General features: G+C 44.3%; 1 protein-coding gene across 1 annotated transcript; it reads right to left on the reverse strand.

Annotated features, from left to right (window-relative positions):
- Positions 1-12,773: 12,773 nt before the first annotated feature.
- On the reverse strand, positions 12,774-15,949 carry LOC112459306. The gene is made up of 2 exons (XM_025023342.1): positions 15,506-15,949; positions 12,774-15,420 (listed from the first exon to the last, which is right to left on the reverse strand). The coding sequence occupies exons 1-2, from the start codon at positions 15,868-15,870 to the stop codon at positions 12,846-12,848; spliced, it is 2,940 nt and encodes a 979-aa protein (XP_024879110.1). The 5' UTR covers positions 15,871-15,949; the 3' UTR covers positions 12,774-12,845.
- Between the last annotated feature and the right edge of the window lie 7,154 nt (positions 15,950-23,103).

Raw genomic sequence — 23,103 nt, forward strand, 5'->3', positions numbered from 1 at the left:
ATGTTAATAAACGTATCGTTGACAAGGGTACCGCCGAGGGGGGGGGGTGTCCGCGTTTTACGCCGAGGGTGGTCCGGAGGGGGAGGGGGGTCGTCACTTTATCGGCGCAGGGTATACAAAGGCGATGGGCGCCGTTCAGCTGCTGGAATTTTATCGGCGGCGCGCCGCGGGAGGATGGGGGTCCGCGTCCAACGGCCACGTCGGTCCGCGTGACGTCACACGGCTCGCCCGCGTCTCGTTCGCGTTGTCTTCCCCTCAGCGCGGTCTCTCTCTCGCTCCCGTTCCTTTGTCTCTCCCCCGTTCGCGCGCGTCTTTTCGTTGGCGTTCTCTTTTCCTCGCGCGGATTTAACTTAATAATTATTATTTAAAATATTATTATTATTATACTTAATAATAGTGAAGAAAGCGGAAAAATAAATGATATATAGAATTAAGCATAAAAAATATTTATTCATAAAACTTTAAAAAATTTTTTAAAAATTACCACACCTCTTCCTCTTCAACGTCAAACTCATTTTGCATATCGAATAATCTTCGTAATTGGAAGATATCTTCATCTCCTAAAACGTCCCAGATTTTCTCGTTATATTCGGAATCCAGTCTTCTAAACCAGCGTACCAAACGCTGACGATGAATATTGATGAATCCCCGAATTCGGATTTCATCGAAATATATCAAATCCTGGAAAAGAATTTAAAAAAATTTAAAAAAAGTTTAAAAAATTTAAAACAAATTAAAATCTGTGAAAAAAATATTAAACACACCTGTCTGTGAGGGATCCGAACCCTCACCATATTATAAAGGCTGACCTCGCGCACCGGCACGTTGTCGACCCATATCCACTGTAACGCGTTAACAGAGAATGGTTAATTTTTTAAAAAATATATAATATACAATTATGTATTGTTGCGTGCATGCCGCCCGGTATGCTTTTTCAAAAAAATGTTACAACAGTGACTCTCTCAGACACTTATTCACACTCGCGCACTCACGAAAATAACGACGATTTAAACGATCGTCGTGACGAACTGCACGCTTCAGCTTGGAGTTCGAAAAGCATACCGGGCGACACGCACGCAACGGTATTAAGTATACATACTCCTACTGCGGGGTATTCGATTACTATGCATTGTTCGATTACGTGATATCTTCGTTCCATTTCATCTCGTTCCTCTTCTTCTCGGTCCATTTCGTATTCTTACACAGTGCGAGTCTACTTGCGCTTGCGAACGTTTTCACACTACTGACTTAACTGACTGCAGAGGACTGAACCAGAGCTCAGAAAAGTAATTAAGATAAAATATATCTAACATTACAATAGCGAGAAAGGATTCGTTGGAGCATCAACACCACATAGGCGAGCGTCGCCGGAGCATGGCTTCATAGTTTACGATATATGATATACCTTAAATTTCAATCGAATGGTTCGAGTTGAACGTCGCATATACGGCTCGAATGGAAATGCGTGTGAAAAAATTAAGTCGTGATTTATATTTAAAAAAAATACATTTTTTTATTCTTCTTCTTTTACATATTTTTTGTTTTTTACGTACTACGGTAGCGCACTAAAAAATAAAGCTGCGAGCTCACAATCGACGAGCTGATGTTTATCGAAGGCATCGCTATCGCGTATTACATTCAATACTTGCGTAGGATTCGTTACAGTAGACGCGATTTTGGAGAATTGCGTGAACTTGACATCGACCGTTTCGACAATTCTATTCAATCGATGGAACATCGCGTCGATGCACGGATCAAGATCGAGCATACGGTGTAACGTCGATTCGATCATCGTTAAGCGTACGTTTAAAGACTCGAGACGTACGAGTTTGACACCGTTAATCGTACAAATTCTCAATGTTAGCGGTCCAATGCTTATAAAATCACACGTATCTTTAGAGGATCGAATGAAATTCAGAATGTTCCGTCGTTGTTCGTAGAATCCCTTCCACGTTTCGAGGGACAGTATCAATTCCGTTCCTCGATGATCTCCTACGGCGATCTCCACGTAACTCGGTGGACCCACGTTAACGCCAACTTCAAGGAATTTGTATCCCGTAGCCGTCAACGCGTATCGTCTGCTGAGTATTCGAACCGCGCGACGCTTCAACGAAATGCTGTAAAAAATAATAAAATTAGTAATAAAAAAATAATACAATTTATAATTTGCAATTTAAAAAATATAAAGCTTTATAATTTTAAGAAAAAAACGAAAAAACTTACTTGTTACACTTGTTCTCGTACGATGGAGTTTCATCATCATCATCGTGAATCGGTACGTAATAATTCATACGTCTACTGCCACTGCTGTTACCGCCGTTGCTTCCTTCAACGGAATACATTCTTTCTCTCGGATATGAGAAGTGAACACCGTTCGCACAAGCAGTCGATACGAGACTAGTCGTATAAAATTAATCGAATATACGCGGCAACTTCCAAAACTATGATGAAGGAGGGGGAAATTAATGTTTCTGGAACGCCCAATCAGCGCTCTGAAATTTAGGAGAGGGGACTAAGGTAGGATGTTTTTCTTTTATTAAGATGTCTCCCCCCTCCCCCTATTCCTTCCCCATGACATCAACCGTGAAACATGTTCAGACATGTTCGCTGAAACCTGATACCCCCCTCGAAGCTATCGAGTTAGAATTCGTCACGTATACCTACTTATTCTTTAATTTTGTATACTATCGACTAATGGGGGAAAGGAAATAAAACAGTATAAAATTTACACATACATACATATAAAATTTATTTTTTAAAAAGATGACAATTCTTTCTGGCGTTTCGACCACCAGTTAAATATTTTTAATACATTTTGCAACGCGCAATTCTTAACGTGTTTTCCACATCGCATAGTATTGGTAGCATCTAGAATATTTAAAGATTCGATATCTTCGTAATCCGCATCCAGAGTCTCGATGTTTAGGTTTTTTCTCGCTTTATTTTCAAGCAGATCCACCAGCCATTCTCGTTTCTGACATCCTTTGACGTACACGAGAGTCGGCATCTCGTCGTCGTCCGTCGTCGTCGTCGTCGTCATCGTTGTCATCCTTTTCCTCACCGAGCACGGCCGACGTAATTAAACGCTTCACCTTGCTGTACGGCACGTTTCCGTCTTCCCATCGTAATCCATGGTGATTGCGAATCAACCAGGAAGCGCACGATTTGTCGGATTTTGTGAGGAGATTCCACGGCATGGGGCATGTAAAGATGTAATGCGCCAGAACGGCCCCGTTTCTCAGCACCGTCACCTCCTTCACGACAAATTTCATCCCGACGACGAAACCTTGCAGGTCGACGAACGTTGATGCGGGCATGAAGAGATATCTCTCTTTCTTCGATGCGTGAATCGAGAGGAATGACGCGCGTTTCGCGACACTCTGATTTTTATATTCTGCTCCCCTTTTTCCCCTCATAAATTTGTATCGGGAGTTAAAGAGAGAAAATTTTCGTCGACGTTGCCGCGAACACTCAGACTATTTTGCGCACTACGTTGGTCAACGGATTGTACTCGATCACGCGATCGTGTATGATGAGACAGTACGCGGAGGTATTCGGCGGTACATTCTCCATGCAATCGAATTCTAGTCTGACATCCACGGTGGCGTTTTTGACGGATTCGTTTTGTCGAGAGCAATCGATGATCACGAACGGGCCGTTACGTAGAAAAGTCGAAACAGTGAGACTCGGCTCGAGATATTCGTATCCGTAATAGCCCTTGCAGAAACGCGCGTACATATCGTAGAGAATCGCCCATCTGTGTTTACCAAAGTCCAAATTCAAATCGTCGTACGGATAGACTTCCGAGTTTAGGTAGAGTTTCACGTTGGTCAGTTTGCAGTCGTCGAATCGGCTGGTGTCCGCGGACATGACGTTCTTCCGACCCGTTTGCAGAGCGAAGACGACGTATCGCGGTTTCTCGAGCTGAGTCGCGGTCTTAATGGCCTACGAGTGCTTGGTCGTGTTCTGCAACAGGGGATACTCGTACAGATCCCACGAACGGAAACCCATACTTAGATATCGTCCGTTTTCCAAGGCACGCAGCATCGACAGCTTGTTGACCTCGCTCAATACCACGTGAGGCATTCGCCACTGTATCTTGAGTAGTTTGACAGTAGGCTCCAACGCGAGACTTCCCACCAGACAATTGTTGTCGGTGCGCGATCGTATCAAGATTAATTCGTGACGAGCGTTGATCACCACGCGTTTGTAATCCTCGCAAAATCCCAGTAACAGGTTGAGCGGTACGCAGAAATTGAAGTATCCGTTGGGGTTATTATGTGGTTCCCAGCCCGCGTTTCGCAGGATCACGCTTCTGTCGGACGATACCGTTACGTAGTTCTTGAGCGTGCTGGTTATTCCTACGTTTCTGCAGTGATCAATCTCCACACCGTCGAGCTCGTATCGAATTTCATCGAACATGAACGCGACGCAATTATTCCCCAATACCACGTTATCGGCTTGGCCGGCTGCTCCGGTCACCGTCAATGTTCCTTCGACGTAGAGAAAACTTTCGCACGGCAACGTATACAGATCCTGCTGTTGTATAGGTATTCGTATCTCGTCGCTATACTCGAACGTTGTGTTGGCGTACGGGTTGTACGTGTGAGTCTCGATCTTGACGATGCGATCGTCAAAGACCGGCTCGCCTCCGATGTTAAGAATTTCAGTCATCGTTCAGATGTTTCGTACCGCGAATCCCAGAGATTGTAAAAATTTAACGTTCGATGCGTTGAGCTTCTTTCTCGTCTCTGTTTTCGTCTCTGTTTTAACGCTACCGAATGTCGATTTGATGATATCGTCGATCGTCGCAGTCGTAAAGATATTCTTATCTGTCGCGTGCTCCGAGTCGTTCAACACGAGCATGTCACACGTCGCGCGTTATCGCTGTAGCCGTCGTACGTGCAATCTGACGGTGATCTCTTCTCCTCGAAAATCGAGCAATCATCCGTCTTGATCCGTGACGCGTATCGTTAGATCCGTAACGCTTCGCGCGATGATCGGCAGGTAAATGATCTGCGCCGGCGTTTCCGATATCTTATATCCCGGTGGTACGCTCGGTGAAAATTCGTGTATCGTGTGAACACGTTTGCCGTTGCTGTACGCACCCGCGGTCACGTTACACTCCACGCGGATAATGTTTACGTTGATAATATTAATCGACGCGTCCGATTCGTGCCACTGTCCCGGCTGCAATATACGCTTCGACGAGAATCCCAGCAGCGATCCAACGTTGTTCGGTTTGTTAAAGTTCACTTTGAAAGCGCACTTGATCTCGCTCTTCATCGTATTGTAATTTGCGCGGAGCACTATCGGGTATTCCGCGGCCTCGTCTTCGTAGCTGTTCGCGCGAGCGGTCGCCTCTCGCGCGATATTCGCGACCGACGTACGATCATCGTTGGAACGATTTACGCGTCGCGGGCGTTTTCGTGAAATTTCGCGTTTCAAAAACTCATGTATGGCTCGTATCTCGTACGATCCCTCGGGAATCGTAATTTCCGTGTCATCCTCGTCGAAATAAAATTTATTGTTCGAAGAATTCACGTTCGGAATCGTGTGATAAGTCTCAAAACACGTTAGACCGAGCTCGTAGTCACCGTCGCTCAGATCCACGGCGGGAAAATAGTGCTCCGCGAGGATGCTGCTCTTCCCAGTCAGCGTGAACGTTATAGACATGTCGGCGGAAACCGTTAACGAATACTGAGTCACCACGGCGCACCGTCAGGCTTTAAATTAGCGTTGATCGTCCGGAGAAATCGCAGGCACAATTGTCCACAGATGTTCTGATCGTATCGCTGATAAGACGTGCAATTGTACTCGATCTTCGTCACGCTCGACCCGAAATATCGCACCAATTCTTTCGGCGGTCGAAGATTGCCGAAACTGTCGAAATATACGACTCGATCTTCCCTCTTCGCGCACGCTACCCAATGAGTACCGGGACCCGCTGCATCGTCCAAATTCACGATACCGCTCTCGTTTCGACGTACACCGCCGATCGGTAACGAATCACGCATGAAGACACCTCTGAAGAACGGTACGCGCATACGCCTTGCCAGTCGATTCAATTGTACGTTAGTCGTAATACCCGCGGGCATATTTAACGTCTTTTTGACGTTTTTTTTTTTTTTATTTTCGACGCTACTCCTCGCCCGCGTTTGTGCGGGCCGAGATACAGTCCTCGTCCATATTTGTACGGAGCGAGATAAAGTCCGTGACCTTCCACGGCGCGATTGTGACGTTGCATCTCTTCCAGCTGACGCCGCGCGGCTTTGTTATCGTTCACGGCCTTTACGACTCCCGCCGCTCCGCCGGCCAGAGAACCGAGAACTCCCAACAACGGTAGAATCGGCAATACACCGCCTCGTTTCGCTGTCGGAAGTATCCGTTTTTTCGTTAGCTTTTTTTTCTTCACCGTTTTCGATTTTTTCGTTTTCAAGCCCATTCCGAGCTTCGTCTTAGCCTTCATGGTCGCCCGGCTGTAGCGGCAGCTCTCTCCCCCCCAGGGAGAATCACGAGATCGGATAGACATCTAGCAAACGTCTATCAGACGCATCTAACTTAGATCGATAGACGCATCTAGATAGACGTCTAAGTGGCCTCTTTTAGACGCATATAATAGACGTCTAATAGACGTTCTGCGTAATAGACGTATTATAGACGTATAATAGACCTACCTCTAAAGTAAAAGGACTAATTTACTTATTACTAAATAATAATACGTACTCATTTATACAAGATAAGGAATTTAAAGTATGGCACAGTATTTTTCAAAATATTTAATTTCTGGGAAAAATGTTACCAAGGAGTACATACATATAAATGTTAGATCATCTTACGTGCCTTCTGTCTCTCGAAAACTGTCCTTTTCCTCAAAGAGATTCGTTACTTACTCATCCTTTTTTTTTCATTCTTTATTCACTCCTAGCGTTATTCGTAGTCTGTATTCAGAACTCGCATCTATTCTCACTAATTGAAATTAGCAGCAAAATAATTCATTGTTTTAAACAACGGTTCTGAATATCGACAGACCTTTTTGCTCATCCGGTCTGCTTATTGCGTTGTATCCCATACAAGTTGGTGTATTTAATACGAGTATGTTAAATAAACTATTTAAATCACACTATTTGGTACTTAACACTGTAGAATGTAGAAATCCTGAAAAAGGGGAGTGCAAGGAAGATTCGTCGATAAGACTTGCCCTCGTTGCATTTGTATACATATTTTTTTATTAGTTATTCTTACACGGTTTTTTTATGAGCGGATATATATTTACACACAAGATACCGAGTCGAAACCGAGTCATCTTGGTATTGTATTAATAATGAAAGACAAACGCAGTAAGATAAAAACAAACGAACAAATGATACAAAAGATGATGCTTCAGTATCGTATCCGTATATATATATGGTATATGTATTATATATACTAATGTCATTATAATCATTTTATTATTTAGCAATTCTCTCGTTCGCTATAGTTAAGTCTAAGCAGAAATTGACGAACTCGCACTTACATGTTTATAACAAGACATCCGCAATTGAACGCCAGATTCACAAATCCACTCTCTTTCTCTATGAACCCTCGCTCCCACATTTTTATCGGAATCGTAAAAATAAAAAAATAAAATAAAATAAAATTTACTAGCGCGTCTAAACACAAACGCGTAACTCTATGATTGTCCTACTAGGATGATCTACGAGACTCGGCCATCGCAACAGTGGCTTTTCGCGATAAACACCCCGCAGGGTCCTCTTACAAGGTCTATCTTGCAGTGTATCAAAAGCTTGAACTATCTTGCACCTCTGGTGGTGTCACTTCGTTCCGACGTAAAAAGAGCATGTCGATATTTCTACATCACAATACCTGTAATACTAATGTGCAGGTTTCATTCTTCCTTTGGCATTTCGCAGCCATAATCTGAGAGACTTCAATGCTTCACTCAGATCACTTTCTTCAAATTTTAACAACAATGTACCTAAAAAAATAAACGTATGGATTAAAAAATATCAACATTTGCTAAAAAAAAAAGAACTAGCTGGATTCTGAAAAGCACATTTTATATATACATATATGCACATGCGCACATACATTTCACGGAACTCAACTACTCATTCAGACATTATACCTTGTACCAATTCCCATAATTTTGTGGATTTGAAAGCCAATTTAGTTCCATGACCATCGAAGTTATACTCTTGGGCAAGAGAGTTACTCATGAGGTTTGACATAAGTTTAGATACTGCTCGAGCTTCATCATTTCCCAAAGGAAGAGATTTCAAATAGTAACACTGAAATAAAAGGAGATTGATACAGAAACAACAGATACGTAAAGGTTATCTGACGTTACATTTTATCAAGTAAAGAAATATATAATCTAATAATAAATAATAAAGACTTGCAACTCCAATATCTATGGCGTTACGATTAGATATCAGGGTGTGTTGCACGCGGTGTTACGGCACGAGCGGCGTATACGACACGAGCGATATACACGACACGAGCAATAATCCACGGCACAAGCATTAAATACGACAACTTCTTTTGACTCGATTATAATTATAATGTCTAATGACCAACTTAAAGGAACGCCAGAGTGCGGAGATAATTTATACCGGGGACCAGTGCCAACAACAATAGTCTCGATCGATGGCAAATGTTTTCTCAAAAATTCCAACGATCTGAATAATATGTTTCGAATCGTGGCGAAAGTCGACCCAGCAACAGCGAAAAGTAGTGTATAGCGCGTTATTACTGAGCGCGAGTCTATGTAAAAAAACAACGTGTACACACGGCCGGCCCGTGACCGAGCGCCAAGGCCGCCGACAGCAAGGCGAAAACGTATGGCTTGCTCGAGAATATTCTAGATCTGAAAATAATGTGTACTACTGTACTTACCGGTTTATCTGTTTTATCCATTTCGATTGATTTTTAGTCGATGTAACGGATGAGTCCAGATGAACAAAAAAATCCAGCTCGCAATTATGCAGTCATCCAAAAATATAATTGCTCTAGTTCCGGCCAGAACCGGCCCGAATCCGCTCGCCAACACTCCCGACGAAAACCACGAAAACCTCCACACGCAGTGGAAACGCGGATCCGCGGACCCACGACCATTAACGCCCCGGCCGAAACACGGCCAGATCTGGCCCGGATAACCCGCTCGCGATCGCCACCACCCGGCACGGATGCGTCGCATATACGTATGACAACCGACGCCGGTCGAGATAAAACGCGAAACGCGATGGAAACGCGGATCCACGGGCGCGCGACCGAAACTCTTTAGTCGATTGCTGCACACACACAGGACACAGGACGATGGGACTGCACGACTTAACGAGACGCGAGCGTCGCGAGCGCGAGAACAACAACGTTTCCCGCGCGGTTAGAGCGAGCTTCTAGGAGAGAGCTAGAGAGGCGCTCATTGGTCACGTGACGTTACTCCAGTCAATCAGAGAGTGGCGCGTTGGTGCTACTCTCTCCTATAGGCTCTTTACGCGCGGTAAAAGGGCGCGACGCCAGTGTAGACAATCAAATATTAATAACCAGCATTAATTAGCTAATAATAACGCCCGCGAAAAAATCAATCACTATAACGTACAGCATTCCGTAAAAGTCTAATTTTAATTAAAGATTAATTAATATCAATTATTGTGTACATATAATTATATTTAGCAGCAGCAGAGCGAAGTAGCCGCACGTCCCGATATCGACGTCGTATTGATGTCGATTAGACGTTTTTTTAAATTCATTACGTGTCATTCACTTAGACGAGTGATTCGATTCGCAAAAAACTTCGCGCTTTGAAGACCGGTAAGATCGAGAAGGACATTGAGTTGGACACGCACTTTAAACCTCTCATCGGGCCGTTGAAAAAGATCGTTGACAACTCGAGCTTGATCGCGGTGAAAAAAGAGGAGCCGACGGAGAGCGACGCTGACGCGAAAATCGAACCGCTATCCGTTCAACAGCGCGGGCAGGAGGAGGAGGATGCTACACCGAAGAGAAAGAAGAAACGATTAGACTCCTGGTCGGATCTTTCATTGACACCGCGTAAATCTAATCAATCAACAGTACTACCGATAACCTCTACACCGATAACCTCTACACCGACGCAAACCGTGCAACGTACAAGTCCCGAATTTCTTGAAACCGCGAATGTTTTCGAAACCACGGACGACTCGATCAGGAAAACCGTTCATAAACGGTTGAAAACATCGGAGGGTCGACAATGGTTTATAGAATCGTTGGAAGATCACTTGGGTCCACTGAGCCGAATTTACATCGCGTCTGTTTTGGGCGCCTATCCAACGATGGACATAGCGTACGGCGTTTATCTCGGCAATAATGAATTGATGCTCGGTAATAAACGTTTTGACGTGGACAAAGCGGATAACATTTATATCGACGGCGTACGATACGCCGGCACACCCGGTATTTACGAGTTGATCTTCAAGAAAATACCCGACGACGATATCTACACGGAAGACGATATGCAAAAATACAAGAGCATACTGTTGGCAACGAGTGCTCATAAATTCCAACACGATCCTAACAAGCGACTAAAGGGCAACGTGGGATACAAGTATACACGGATAATCGCACCGTTGATGTCGACCGGATCCAAAAAGAAAAAATCCGGAAAAGGATTATTCGCGCCTCGCGCGATGACGCTAACCGACAATAAGATCGACTACGTGCACTGGGATGACCCCAACGAGCTGGTGGATCGTCTGCGATTGCTCGACGCTTCGCGTCAAGCTGGCAACAATGCCCACGACAACGAGATCATGTCGATCATCGAGGAACTTCGCGAAGCCGGGCTTATTATAAATTAAACGGTGCGACAGCGATCCGTTCAATCAGCGTCAAAATGCCGATCAACAAATTTGGATTGTTCGAGCACAGCGGAGACGCGACGAATGCCATTTCGTATCATCGGTGGAGCGGATTAATGAGAAATTTCGTGCGCAATAACGCTCTGTGTCGTACCGCCACGGACTTTGACGCAAGGTCGCGCAAGATTCGTCGCGTAGCGCAACCTGAGACTGACGGTGACGCGGTTAACAAACTGTACGTTGATCAATTCTTTAAAATGTTGAGCAATCAACGAAAAGAATCAGACGAGAAGCTGACTGCGTTCGAGCAAGATGTGCAAGCGTTACGGACTGCGATAAACAAGCTTCGACGTGCGAATATCGTTGAATCAGACGCGACAACGAACAACAATGGACAAACGGTTCAACAGAAACGACTATCGAAAGGCGACGAGTGAAGAGAAGCAACGGTTCATTAACGACGGCGAGGAACAGCAACGAACGATTCGAGAACGGTTGTCGGACGGCTGTTCAACGGTTCGAGAACGGTTGTCGGACGGTTGTCGAACGGTTCAAAAACAGCTTAAAAACGATTACGAGCGGTTTAGAAACAGCTGCGAACTACGCGGAGACAGGAAAGGCTACAAACGGCTAGAGAACGTCGACGACGACGACGACGATGAGTGGTAGGAAGCAGTTAACTGACGACGACGAACGACAACGAACGATTCACGAATGGTTCAGAAGCGGTTACGAACTGTTCAGAAGCGGTTATGAACTGTTCAGAAACTGCTACGAACGATGCATTAGAAGCAGAAACGGCGACAACGAAACATGAGACCGTTAAAATCGACCGATGCGGATAAAAATATCGAAAAGCGACGGCTTGTGGACGAATTGCACGCACCGGCGAGAAGAAATTTTCCCCGCAGACACGTCATAGTGCGAGGGTACGACGACCTGTGGCAAGCTGACATCGTCGAGATGCGTCCATACTCGCGTTTCAACGGAGGCTACCACTACATACTCACCGTCATCGATGTGTTGAACAAGTACGCGTGGGCCGTGCCGCTCAAGGGTAAAGGCGGCAGCGAGACAGCTGATGCTATCGCTGAGATAATTCGACGTAGCGGGAGGTGCCCTAGTAATCTACAAACCGACATGGGGAAGGAATTTTACAACGCCGACGTGCAACGTCTCGTGAGAAAACACGACATCAATCATTATTCCACGTATTCGGTGTTGAAGGCGTCGGTCGTCGAGCGATTCAATCGTACGTTAAAGAACAACATGTGGAAGATGTTTACGCTCAACGGAAATTACAAGTGGGTCGACGCGTTGCCGCGACTCGTGTCGGATTACAACGCGCGCAAGCATCGAACAATCGGCATGCGACCCGTCGACGTTACCCCCGCGAAAGCCGAAAGACTCTTGGCTACGGTGTACAGCGCGATAAAGATCGCGGGTCCGGCAAAATTCAAAGTGGGTGACTCGGTGCGCGTTAGCAAATACAAAACAATTTTTGAGAAAGGCTACACACCGAATTGGACCACCGAGGTGTTTAAGATCGTTAAAGTGCAGCGTACCAATCCCGTTACCTATCTACTCGAGGACTATCGCGGAAAATCCGTCGCTGGGGCGTTCTACGAGCACGAGTTGCATCACGCGACTTATCCGGACGTGTATCTCGTGGAGAAAGTATTGCGCAAGAGGGGTGATGAGGTTTACGTTAAATGGCTGGGATTCGATGGATCGCACAATTCATGGATACACAAGGACAATGTTATTTAATTTGTGCAAACTGTATTTTTATTCTTAACATAAAAATGCAATATGTAATACATGTAAAATGTTTGAAATATGAAATACATATAAAGTACGTAAAAAATATGAAATACACATGTGTCATATCTTTATTAATATTCATTCCAATACTGTAATATAATACTCACAATACGTTATACTATTACATACATATACTACTGCATACGTTATACTATTACATACATGCATACATACATGCGTACGTTACAAAGGTATTCGGTAATGTCCCCACGGTAACGTATCGGTCGAATCTGGTATAACGTATCGCTTATCGTCGTACGGACTCAGAGCAATTTTTGTTTCGGACACGGTGTACACCTCGTGCAACTTCGATCGTATACAGGATTGCCGTCGCGTCATTTCAATTTCGTCTCGCAGACATCTCGTGTAATCGTCGAACGTTATAGTACGCGCTATGACGTTGCTCTTGACACCTTTCGCTTTTTTACAGTCTTTCTTACCATCCACTCTCAACGCGTACATCTTCGCCCTGAGTTCAACGAATTCGGTCATGATCGCACCGTTATTCTCGTCCTTCATCAAGCCCGGCACTTTTTTGTTCTCGAGCGTTATACCGTACGCGTTGTCGATCGCGTAATCGCTCGTGTCGAATCTAACGATATCGCGTTTCACGTTCTCGTACACATCCTCGCACTCGATGTGGTATATAAGGCTGTCCGTATCGGTGTACATAATTCTACACATGTCACCATACAGGGGAGACATGTACTCGTGATGAAATTCGTACAAACAGACTTTCGATATGTCGAGAATGCACATGCCGACGTAAATAGGTTTGTAAAATTTAACCTCGAGTTTTCGCAGTTTAACGGCTATCAGATTTTCCGAAAACACGCTCCTGCTATGAAAATTTGGTTTCGAGATCAGTGCCTCCGCGTTGCATCTACCTTTCCACTTTGTCAGTAATTTTACATCGACGTGATTGCGAACATTTTCCATCGTTTTCCCGAAAACCGCGTTGTTCATCAATTTATATAAATTTTTCTCAAAATCGTTCTTGGCCAGTGTTCTAAATTTCGTATTGAGCTCGATGTAAGTGCGGAGCCACGTAGATTGAGTGAATTGCAATACGCGATGTATCTTTGTGACCCGAATGCCGTGTCGCGTGCACTGCTGTAGGTTGCGATAATGGATGACGTAACGCTTCTTATCGTACAGCGTGGCGAGAAGTTTGTCCTGTCGTTTGCCGGGCAGTTTGTCGCGCGTCGGACAGAACGGTAGGTCAGCGTGCGCGTCGTGTATATTCTGCGGATACTCTAGATCGACCTCAAGAATATAACCCGTGGGCGAATCCGAAGCGATCGCGCTAAAGTCGAAATTTGAAACGTCTTCGACCCATCGAAACTCCGCGTAGGGCAGTGGCTCACACATCGCCCAGCCGTACAAGTTGTTTACATCGAAGTACATCAAATACGACGACGGTTTCGATGAATCGTACGACTGCATGTACTTGTTGTTGGCCCGCGCGTATCTGCCGAAACATTGACTCAGACCACCGCGTATACCGCGTTCGATGAACATAACCATGTCAATGTCGGTGAGCAGTTCGAAATTTACGCGAGTATGCTTCAACATGGCGTCCCATGTGAAACCTGGCAAAGTATAGTAGTACGCGGGATCGAGTCCGTAACTCGCTATACAACTGTCGCGGAAATTTTCAAAAACGTCAGCCAATAACAAGACATCGGTCTTTAGATACAGATCGCTGTATTCGCCCAAGGTTCGAACGGAGAACCGTCGCCAGACGTTAGCGGCGTGCTCGTAATCGCTCTCGGATACGGTGTCACCGGTCAAGGAACTGTAAAACGATTCGCGCGGTGGTAAACACGTGTCCTCCAGCTTGTCCACACAATCCACGTATTCGTACGGAAATACGCCTTTTCGCGTCAAAAGATCAAAATTCTCGGTCGATAATTGTAAAAATTGAGAACGTACAATTTTTAACTTATCTCTGCATAGAAAAGATGCTAATTTATCGAGGCTGCTACTCAAAAATTTATACGAATCGATAAACCGTAATTTTATGTCGCTTCGCGAATCTGATTTTTCTGCGGTATCTTTAACGTGTTTCGTGAACGAAATGTATTTTTCTTTCGTGATTGGAAGTAAGTCTACGTGTCCTTCGTACGCTGTAGCTATTTCCTTGATAATAAAATGAGCGTCGTAACCCGATAAATTATGAAAAATTATTGGAATGTAATGCGAATCTGTGTAATTTAGATTACAGTTGGAATGCGCGGGACCTCTATAACGACCGGTCAGATGACAATGATCGCGTACTCGCACGTCGTCTGGCTCGAACGGTTTTTCGCAAATGTGGCAATGCGTCGCGCTGTGAAATATCTCCCGCTCGTCTTGCGTTAATTCCGTCATGCAAACATTACCGGATAAGATACTCTTTACGTCGTGTGCTAAACGTCTTAGTTCCTCGACGAACCACGCGACGCAATCCTTATCGCGACGAAATCGATACGCGGATAACGAGTCGTCGTACGAGCACCGCACGTAATATCCTACGCTAAATACCCGATGATGTTGAGACGTGTATATGGACGTTGTCGGATCCGCATCCGTCTTCTCGAGGGTACATTCCAGGTCGGCGTACACGACGAACGGAACTCGTTCCTTCCTGCTGTGATTCTTAAAACTCAGCCACTTGTCGTCCTCGCTCGGTAGTCGGATCGCACAGTTGTTTATCTCTCGGCAGTCTACTCCGTGGGCTTCCAATTTCTCGCTCGATCTAAAATAATGTAAACAACTGCAAAAGAAAAACACATTTTTTTTTTATTTTTTATATTAAAAATACTTTTATAATTTTATTAAAAAGGAGTATAGGTACTCACCGATCGCAAAAGTATTTCCGACCATTGTGCCTGCTCAATTGCGAGCTAACGAGACGCGATAGATTTTTTATCCACGCGAAATGCCCCACGTTGTTGTCTCGCGGGTCCTGCACGTACAGCAAATTGACGTGCTTTTCTCTCTTCAGGTCGGTGAGCTGTATCGGGAGAACGGTTGGCGTCTTCTCTCCCTCGATGGTATACACATTGATGGATATATCGTTGAGTCGTTCGAACTTTTTAATCTGTTTCAAAATCATTGGAAACTCAATGCCTTGTAAATTTAATACTGTTGTGTAATGTCGGTACGAGGATTCCCGTTCTGAATGTCTTTCGACTGGATGTAAAGCAGCCACCACGCGAAGCATGCATTGTCCACAGAATGCACGTTGATCACCGCTTTCTTCGATTTAATTTTTTGCGGTAAATTGATGTAACATCTCGCGTGCAAAGGATTGTATTTGTTCACGTTCACAGTCAGATTGAGTATACGCGACAACGCCCACCCGCTGTCGCGTTCCTGAAACTCTTCGAGACGTGATAAAGTAGGCTCGATAAACGTGTCGCTCGTACCACTTGCGCAGATCGGACGCACGAAAGAGTTCATAGTTTCCCGTGCCGAAACTTTTGTTCGCACGTTTGTCACCCGTCACAAACTCGCCGTTGAACACAGTGTTTATCTTTACACTTGCGTGTCTTTGCATGACGTTCCGCACACGATCGAGCACGATGACTTCAGCGTCTTCGAGAAATTTTCGCGGTTCGATGTAATTGATATTTATCACCGCACCGGTCGATACACGGTTTTCGAACGCGGCATCGATCTCTCGCCAAACGAGTCTTTCCGCGTTATCGTCACTACTAGCGGCGCCCGCCGCGTACTCACTACCGATATGTACGAACCGTCTCTGTAATAGAGTCTTCGCACCTTCGAGTCGCGCGATTCTTGCCACTAAAGATTGTCTGTTTACGCGGCTCTCATCTGTGATTGAGAGCCGCGGACGTTTGGAACGACAGTCTTCTTCGAGCTGCTCAATAAATTCCTCGCATCGCCGTGTCCATGTAAAATATTCGTCCAAGGTAGCGATTTGGTTGGATTGTTCCAACAGGTTGCGTTCCGTTTCATCGTGATGTTCCATGTTTTTGTTTTTTAATATTGTCTTTTTTAAATAACGTCACATTCTTCGATGGAGCACTTGCACGTGATTCGATCGCACGCTGAACAATATCGTTTGCCACTTTGAATGCGATAGTAGTCAGACATAGCATAATGAGGCAAGAAGTAAGGGACATTATGCTCCCAATTATCATGATCATCACAGTCACGTTCAAAGGTTTTTTGAAGCATCAATAGATGGGGATGATTAGGATTATTGAGATAAGGGGCCCTTGGGTACATATACAAACGTATCGAATTGTTCATCACCACCAATTCGACGTATTTCCCAATACCTGTGTGAATCTTAATGTATGTTGCTTCACAATCTGTTGCTTCACAGCTGTTCACAAAATTTAGACGCCCAATAGCGATAGTCAGCAATAGGCACAACGTCAGTACAGCGAGCTACACGTGATTCTTCCTCGCTAACGCACTCGTCCCGCAGTCGTCGATATACTTTTTTTCTCACGATAGAATCCCAGTCATATGGAGAAGAGGTATCGATAACGACTCTTTGTCTAGCGAAGCGTTGACCGGTTCCGCGTATACCGAGTTCGCGATCGCGAAGAAACTGCACCGGCGATATTCGTCGCACATCCCTCAATTTCACTCCTTGATCTTCTTCACGCAAACCATTGATGATATCTGTTGTAATACATTCCATTTGTATTTCATCCCAAGATTTTGGAGGCTCCACAGATTTCTCTTCAATTATCCGCACGTGTTCCGTCATGTTGCGCACGTTGTGTATAATGTCCCACTCGCGATAATGTTTTTTTTATCACTTCATGCAAGTCGGGCACATGTTGCACGGATATATTTGGAACAATGGAGTATTACGACAATCTGTGCAAAATTGAACGTTCATTACCTCGTACGGTTCGGTTACATGCTCTCGATATTTACGTATGTGCTCACCAGTGTCTGGTGCAGCGATCATACACGAATAACACAGGTTATCTGAACCATATTCAAAATAAAAATAAATTGTGCAACACTTCGTACGTCCATCTAACGCTAAAAATTCGGGACGCGACACTATTTTTTTCATAACTTCTTTACGGTTCTCGTCTCTATCGCTGTTATAAGTGCTGTCCGGTGACAACGGACGATTCTCGTTGGATGAATCTGCATCCATTATTGCCTCGAAATTATTGTTTTAAAAGCCGCGATAATATTTTTTTATCGTGTACAAATCGGGCACATATTACGCGGAAATATCATATACAATGATTCACGACATCTTGAACAATACCGGCCATGCGTCGTTCCGCGTCTCTCAACGAAGTGTTTTAGGTGAGCGTACATGCCGAAATTAAGGTCCCATAGAGTTGCATGGAGCACATAGTGCAAGTGCACCACCCGTTGAATAATAAAAATAAATTACACAATGTCTCACACGTAGATTTAGTTCAACGATTTCCCAACGCAGCACTATTCTATCGACTTCTTCATGATTGTCGTCTTCGTCACTAAAATAGTCGCTGTCGTCCGTTAACTCGCGATCCATATCTGAATTATTGCCATCTCCTTTATCGTGAAAAATATTCTTCCGTATTGAATACTTGACACAAAAAAACTTTACCCGCAAATATAAACGTTCGCGTCGCGAAAGCTAGCCGAAGACTGTGATCCGCAAGATGTGGATCCATAATCATCCTGGCGACAATGGATGTTATGCGTTTGTATAATTATCGTTAGACATATTTTGTTTATACATTCCAGCAGCCGGACATCGGCGCTCGCTTTTTGTAATATGCCGCGCCATAACCGAATACCGCCGCGACGGTTAAATCGTAATCTGCAGCGGCTCTTTCTAGAAAAAACATGAAGAGGACTCCGCAACGGTTGAATCGTCATCGGTGCCAAATTTTATCAATTGTTTACCTCGGCTATTTTATCTTTAAACCGTCGTCGGACCATCGGCGCTCGCTTTTGTAGTGTGTGAGACGCCGTAACCGAATGGCGGCTCGCATGTTCTAGAAGGGTGAAATCATTGCAGAGACAAGTGTCTAACTCGCTATTTTGTTTACAGTCGCAAATCTGTGCATCGACGCGATGTTCCATCTATCGAGTAGAATTGTTTTTTTTAGTGCGCTACCGTAGTATGTAAAAACAAAAAATATGTAAAACAAGAATAAAAAAATGTATTTTTTTTAAATATAAATTACGACTTAATTTCTTCACATGCATTTCCATTCGAGTCGTATATGCGACGTTCGACTCGAACCACTCAGGCCACTTGAAATTTAAGGTATCGTATATCGTAACCTATGAAGCGATGCTCCGGCGACGCTCGCCTATTCGTATATCGTAAACTATGAAGCGCTCGCCTTTATAGCGTGAGACTTCGCTGGAAGCGACTATCAGTTTACACGACCGCCATTATATTTTTCTCTGGCGACTTCAGTCTCATCGTAGCCGTGAGCCTGCTTGAACGTGTTTCGCCCGAAAATATTTTTTTCGAGGATTAGTGACGCCTTTGTGATTGTTTTTTACTTTCTTGTTTGTGATGCCTCCAAACCTTCCCCCGTATCAGGCTAAATACGTAAAATTAAGTGAAATTGTGGGAAGTGCCGAAGATTTAAATGATTTTAATTTTAATTTTAACGACTTCGATAATTTTAATTTTAACAACTTTGATGATTTTACTTTTAACAACTTTGTCGCTGCTCTCCCGCGTATCCCGCGTATCCCGCGGACGAACGGTGGCGGACGCGGGCTGATCCCCCGCGGGCGGCCAGTATTAAACATTAATATCGCGGAATTTTTTTATTCTAATTTTGACATTGATAACTTTGAATCTGATAGTGATAGTGAGATTCAGGAGGCAAGGTCCGCCGCTCCCCCGCGTCAGCCACCCGCGCCCCGGCTCCCAACAGTTCAGGTGGGCACGCCACCCGGTGTTTCACGCGGGCGAGCGCTGCGGAACGCTCTCAACCTCCCGGCCATCGGACGCGGGCGGGAACAAATTTACGCCGACTCCCTCGCGTTGAGACGGATGCCGGCGGGTCGCGGCCATGGGGCCCCCCCTCGTCGAGATTGAGGTATTTTCTTTTTTGTTTCTTTTTTGTTTCTTTTACCTAAAAATTAATAACGTGGGAGCGAGAGAGAGAGAGAGACCGCGCTGAGGGAAAGACAACGCGAACGAGACGCGGGCGAGTCGTGTGACGTCACGCGGACCGACGTGGCCGTTGGACGCGGACCCCCATCCTCCCGCGGCGCGCCGCCGATAAAATTCCAGTAGCCGAACGGCGCCCATCGCCTTTGTATACCCCGCGCCGATAAAGTGACGACCCCCCCTCCCCCCTCCGGACCACCCTCGGCGTAAAACGCGGACACCCCCCCCCCCTCGGCGGTACCCTTGTCAACGATACGTTTATTAACATTTAATAAACATGTCCCGACATGCTCGCCGACCACCCCCCCCCCCCCCGGACCACCCGCGCCCTCGAGTCCCACCCCCTCCCCGCGGACACCCTCGCCCTCGAGTCCCCCACCCCCCTCCCCGCGGACTCCCTCTCCCCGCTCCCCCCTTGCCCGCGGTACACCCCCGCCCCGCTCTCCCCTTGCCCGCGGTACCCCCCCGCCCCGCTCCCCCCTCGGAGCTCCCGGGGTAGATCTCTCAAAATAACACCTACTCCTATTAAGCAGGAGCTGGAAGCAGAGTAAGCAACCTTACGGTAAGTCCGTCGCCGTTAATGATGCGATCGAGGCGGTCCGGCCGGGCCCACCAGTTAAAAAGACTGCGTCGAGCCTAGTGAGCCTACCATACGGCCGCGGCGAGTTTGATCCCAGCACATTATGCCCCGCTCCGTCTCAGGCCGCACCAACAGAACCTCCCGTTCAGGGCGTCCTCAATGCGCCTCAACCGGGCCCTGTTGTCGAAACACGCTCAGAGAGTCTTTCAGACGGAAATATTAGCACAGAAAATTCGTCTCATCCTTAGAGAGTGTAGCGCGAGTCAAAATTCCAAAGAAACAAATGATTCTAACTTACCTTCGAGTTTGCCTTAAAATATTTCAAATGCTGTAACATTTCGATGCATATGAACCCACTCCGACGTTCCGATTAAAAAACCCGAACGTAACATAATTCTTTTTCCGTATTTATTCTCTGTTCTAAAATGATTCTTAAGGAGTCATAAGAAATTCATTTTTATGTCACCAATTCTGCGTCCTCCAAATATAAAAGAAGTTCTTTTCATAAAAATTTGCAATAAATTCAAAATTATACATATCAATATTATTCCAATATTTTGCATTTTGCTATTTCTGCACTGTATGATATCTCTGAGGTACTACGAAAAATATTAGAGCCAAGTATCTCACAGGCTCGCCTTTTATCATAGTGCGTAAGGAGTTTTGCTTACGAGAAGGTACTGGCGCATGTAGCCGCGTCGCGACAGCACATGTTACTAGCGCTAGCCCGAGCAAAAATTTTCTAAGTCCTCTCGCGGCATGTTGATTTCGCGCCGTGGTCGTTAAGCCCCTTGCACAATGCCAGGCAACAGGCAATAGGAAGAGGAAATAACCAAAAAATCGTTAATTACAACCTAAAAAATTCGAATGCTATGATTGGTTGGCAACAGGCAATAGGCACAGAATTTCCAACGTGACGAAAACTCTGTGTCTATTGCCTGTGTCACTGTTTATTCTGCATTTATACATGATTTCTGATTTCTATTCTCTGTTCCTATTGCCTGTTGCCTGGCATTGTGCAAGGGGCTTTACCTTTGGCGCAGCCTAAGCAAAAGTTTTTTAAGTCCCCTCGCGACGAGTTGCTTTCGCGCCGCGGTCGTTACCTCCGGCGCCGTCCGAGTGAAAATTTTCTAAGTTCCCTCGCGGCGTGTGGTTTTCGCCGGGACGAATCGGTACGGCGTCCAAGTCCTCTCGGATTGTTTTATTGACTACGAATAAACTTGAGTTGATCTTTATAAAATATAAGACCTAACTATAAATCGACCATATATTCGAATGCAAATGTTGCAGAGATGTCTTTTTCAAAGATATAATGTGATATCGAGTAATGATGTCCTGCAGATATTCTGTGAATATCTGAAAATAAGATATCTCAGATTTGACAATTGTATATAGACATAAAGATATCTGGCTATATCTCAGATATATTTTGCTGTGTGGGTAACAATAACATAGTCTTAAGTCTGAAAAATGTAAGGAAAGATACTTTAGCAGGGCGTGAATTTCACATATTACCAGTATTTGCCATAGATTTCAAAATAATCTAAGATGAAGATAAGATAACAATTCATAAATTCATCTTAGATAAGATGAAGACGATTTTGTTTTTAACCTAATTAATCTAAATAAAAGATGAGACGATTATTAATGATTTATGTAGATAATTTTTTAGATAATTTTGTGTTTATGACTATTCATAAAAATTTATAAATTACGCACATTATAAAAGGGATATTAAAACAGTATACTCATGATTTTATTTTAAGTTTTTATTTTTCAAAGAGAAAAGTTTTTGAATGTTTTGTATAATAAACGGTTCCGACGGGGTACACTTATAGTGCTAAACTAAAGAGGCGCTCTACTGGCACCGACGTTGGCAGCGGGATGTATTATAGGGGATCCTGCAGTGACAGGCGAACTTCCTCGATGTCGATAATGTCAACCTTTCTAATTTTGTTTTGTTTTGTTTGCTTGCTTGCCATCTCTCGCAAGATTCGGCAACTACTGTTGCTGCTCTTCTTGTCATTCTGCATCCGTATTTGCATTACTAAAATAATTTTTCGATGGATCTTTTTTTGTACGCATTGAATCTTACTTCTACTTGCACGATATTATTCCTACATGTTTTCCCAAGGGCAGATGACATTATGTATGTATAAACTGCAGAATTTTTGTTCTAAGCAAATATTGTCGTCAGGTGACAGCTGTATATGTGCCCAAATAAGTAATATTTTTAATTTTTTGGTGTTTTTGATATAAAATCGCATTTGTTACCCTAGATTTTTGTGCGGACTTTAATTCTGTATATAAACGATAATGTCGGTAAATCATATACGGCTGCAGGATTCCCTTAAGAATAGTATATTGTGTACCAAGGAAAGAAAACAGCGTTTTTCAGACGAGTGTGAAGGCAAATCACACGAGTCTGAAAAAGCTTTCGACCCGAGGTGCACACAATATTTTTCACAACACCTTTACGGAAATGTTCGACTTTTGAATACCTATAGTGTGCGTTTGGTGTTCCATACGTACAGTTTATACGCGCGTATTGTTAAATAGAAAGAGAAAAATAGAGTGATGCGGGAAAATAATGAAATTTCCAAAAGAATTATAAATAATTTTATATATAGGTATAATATTAGTTATCTCATTATTTAGTGATATTATTAAGAAAAAACAATTCCAAATCAGTAGTTTTAATACAAGAAATTTTTGAAATAGTGATTATTTTTTTATTTATT

Source organism: Temnothorax curvispinosus, unplaced genomic scaffold (assembly GCF_003070985.1).
Source record: "Temnothorax curvispinosus isolate PA1 unplaced genomic scaffold, ASM307098v1 QBEX01009716.1, whole genome shotgun sequence".
Lineage (NCBI taxonomy): Eukaryota > Metazoa > Arthropoda > Insecta > Hymenoptera > Formicidae > Temnothorax > Temnothorax curvispinosus.

Excerpts from the sequence above, each read along its gene's own strand:
- LOC112459306 (XM_025023342.1), bottom strand. The coding sequence starts at position 15,870 with ATGCTTCGCGTGGTGGCTGCTTTACATCCAGTCGAAAGACATTCAGAA. Across the intron at positions 15,421-15,505 it reads CGGAAATACTTTTGCGATCG|TTGTTTACATTATTTTAGAT; the intron begins GTGAGTACCTAT and ends TTTCTTTTGCAG.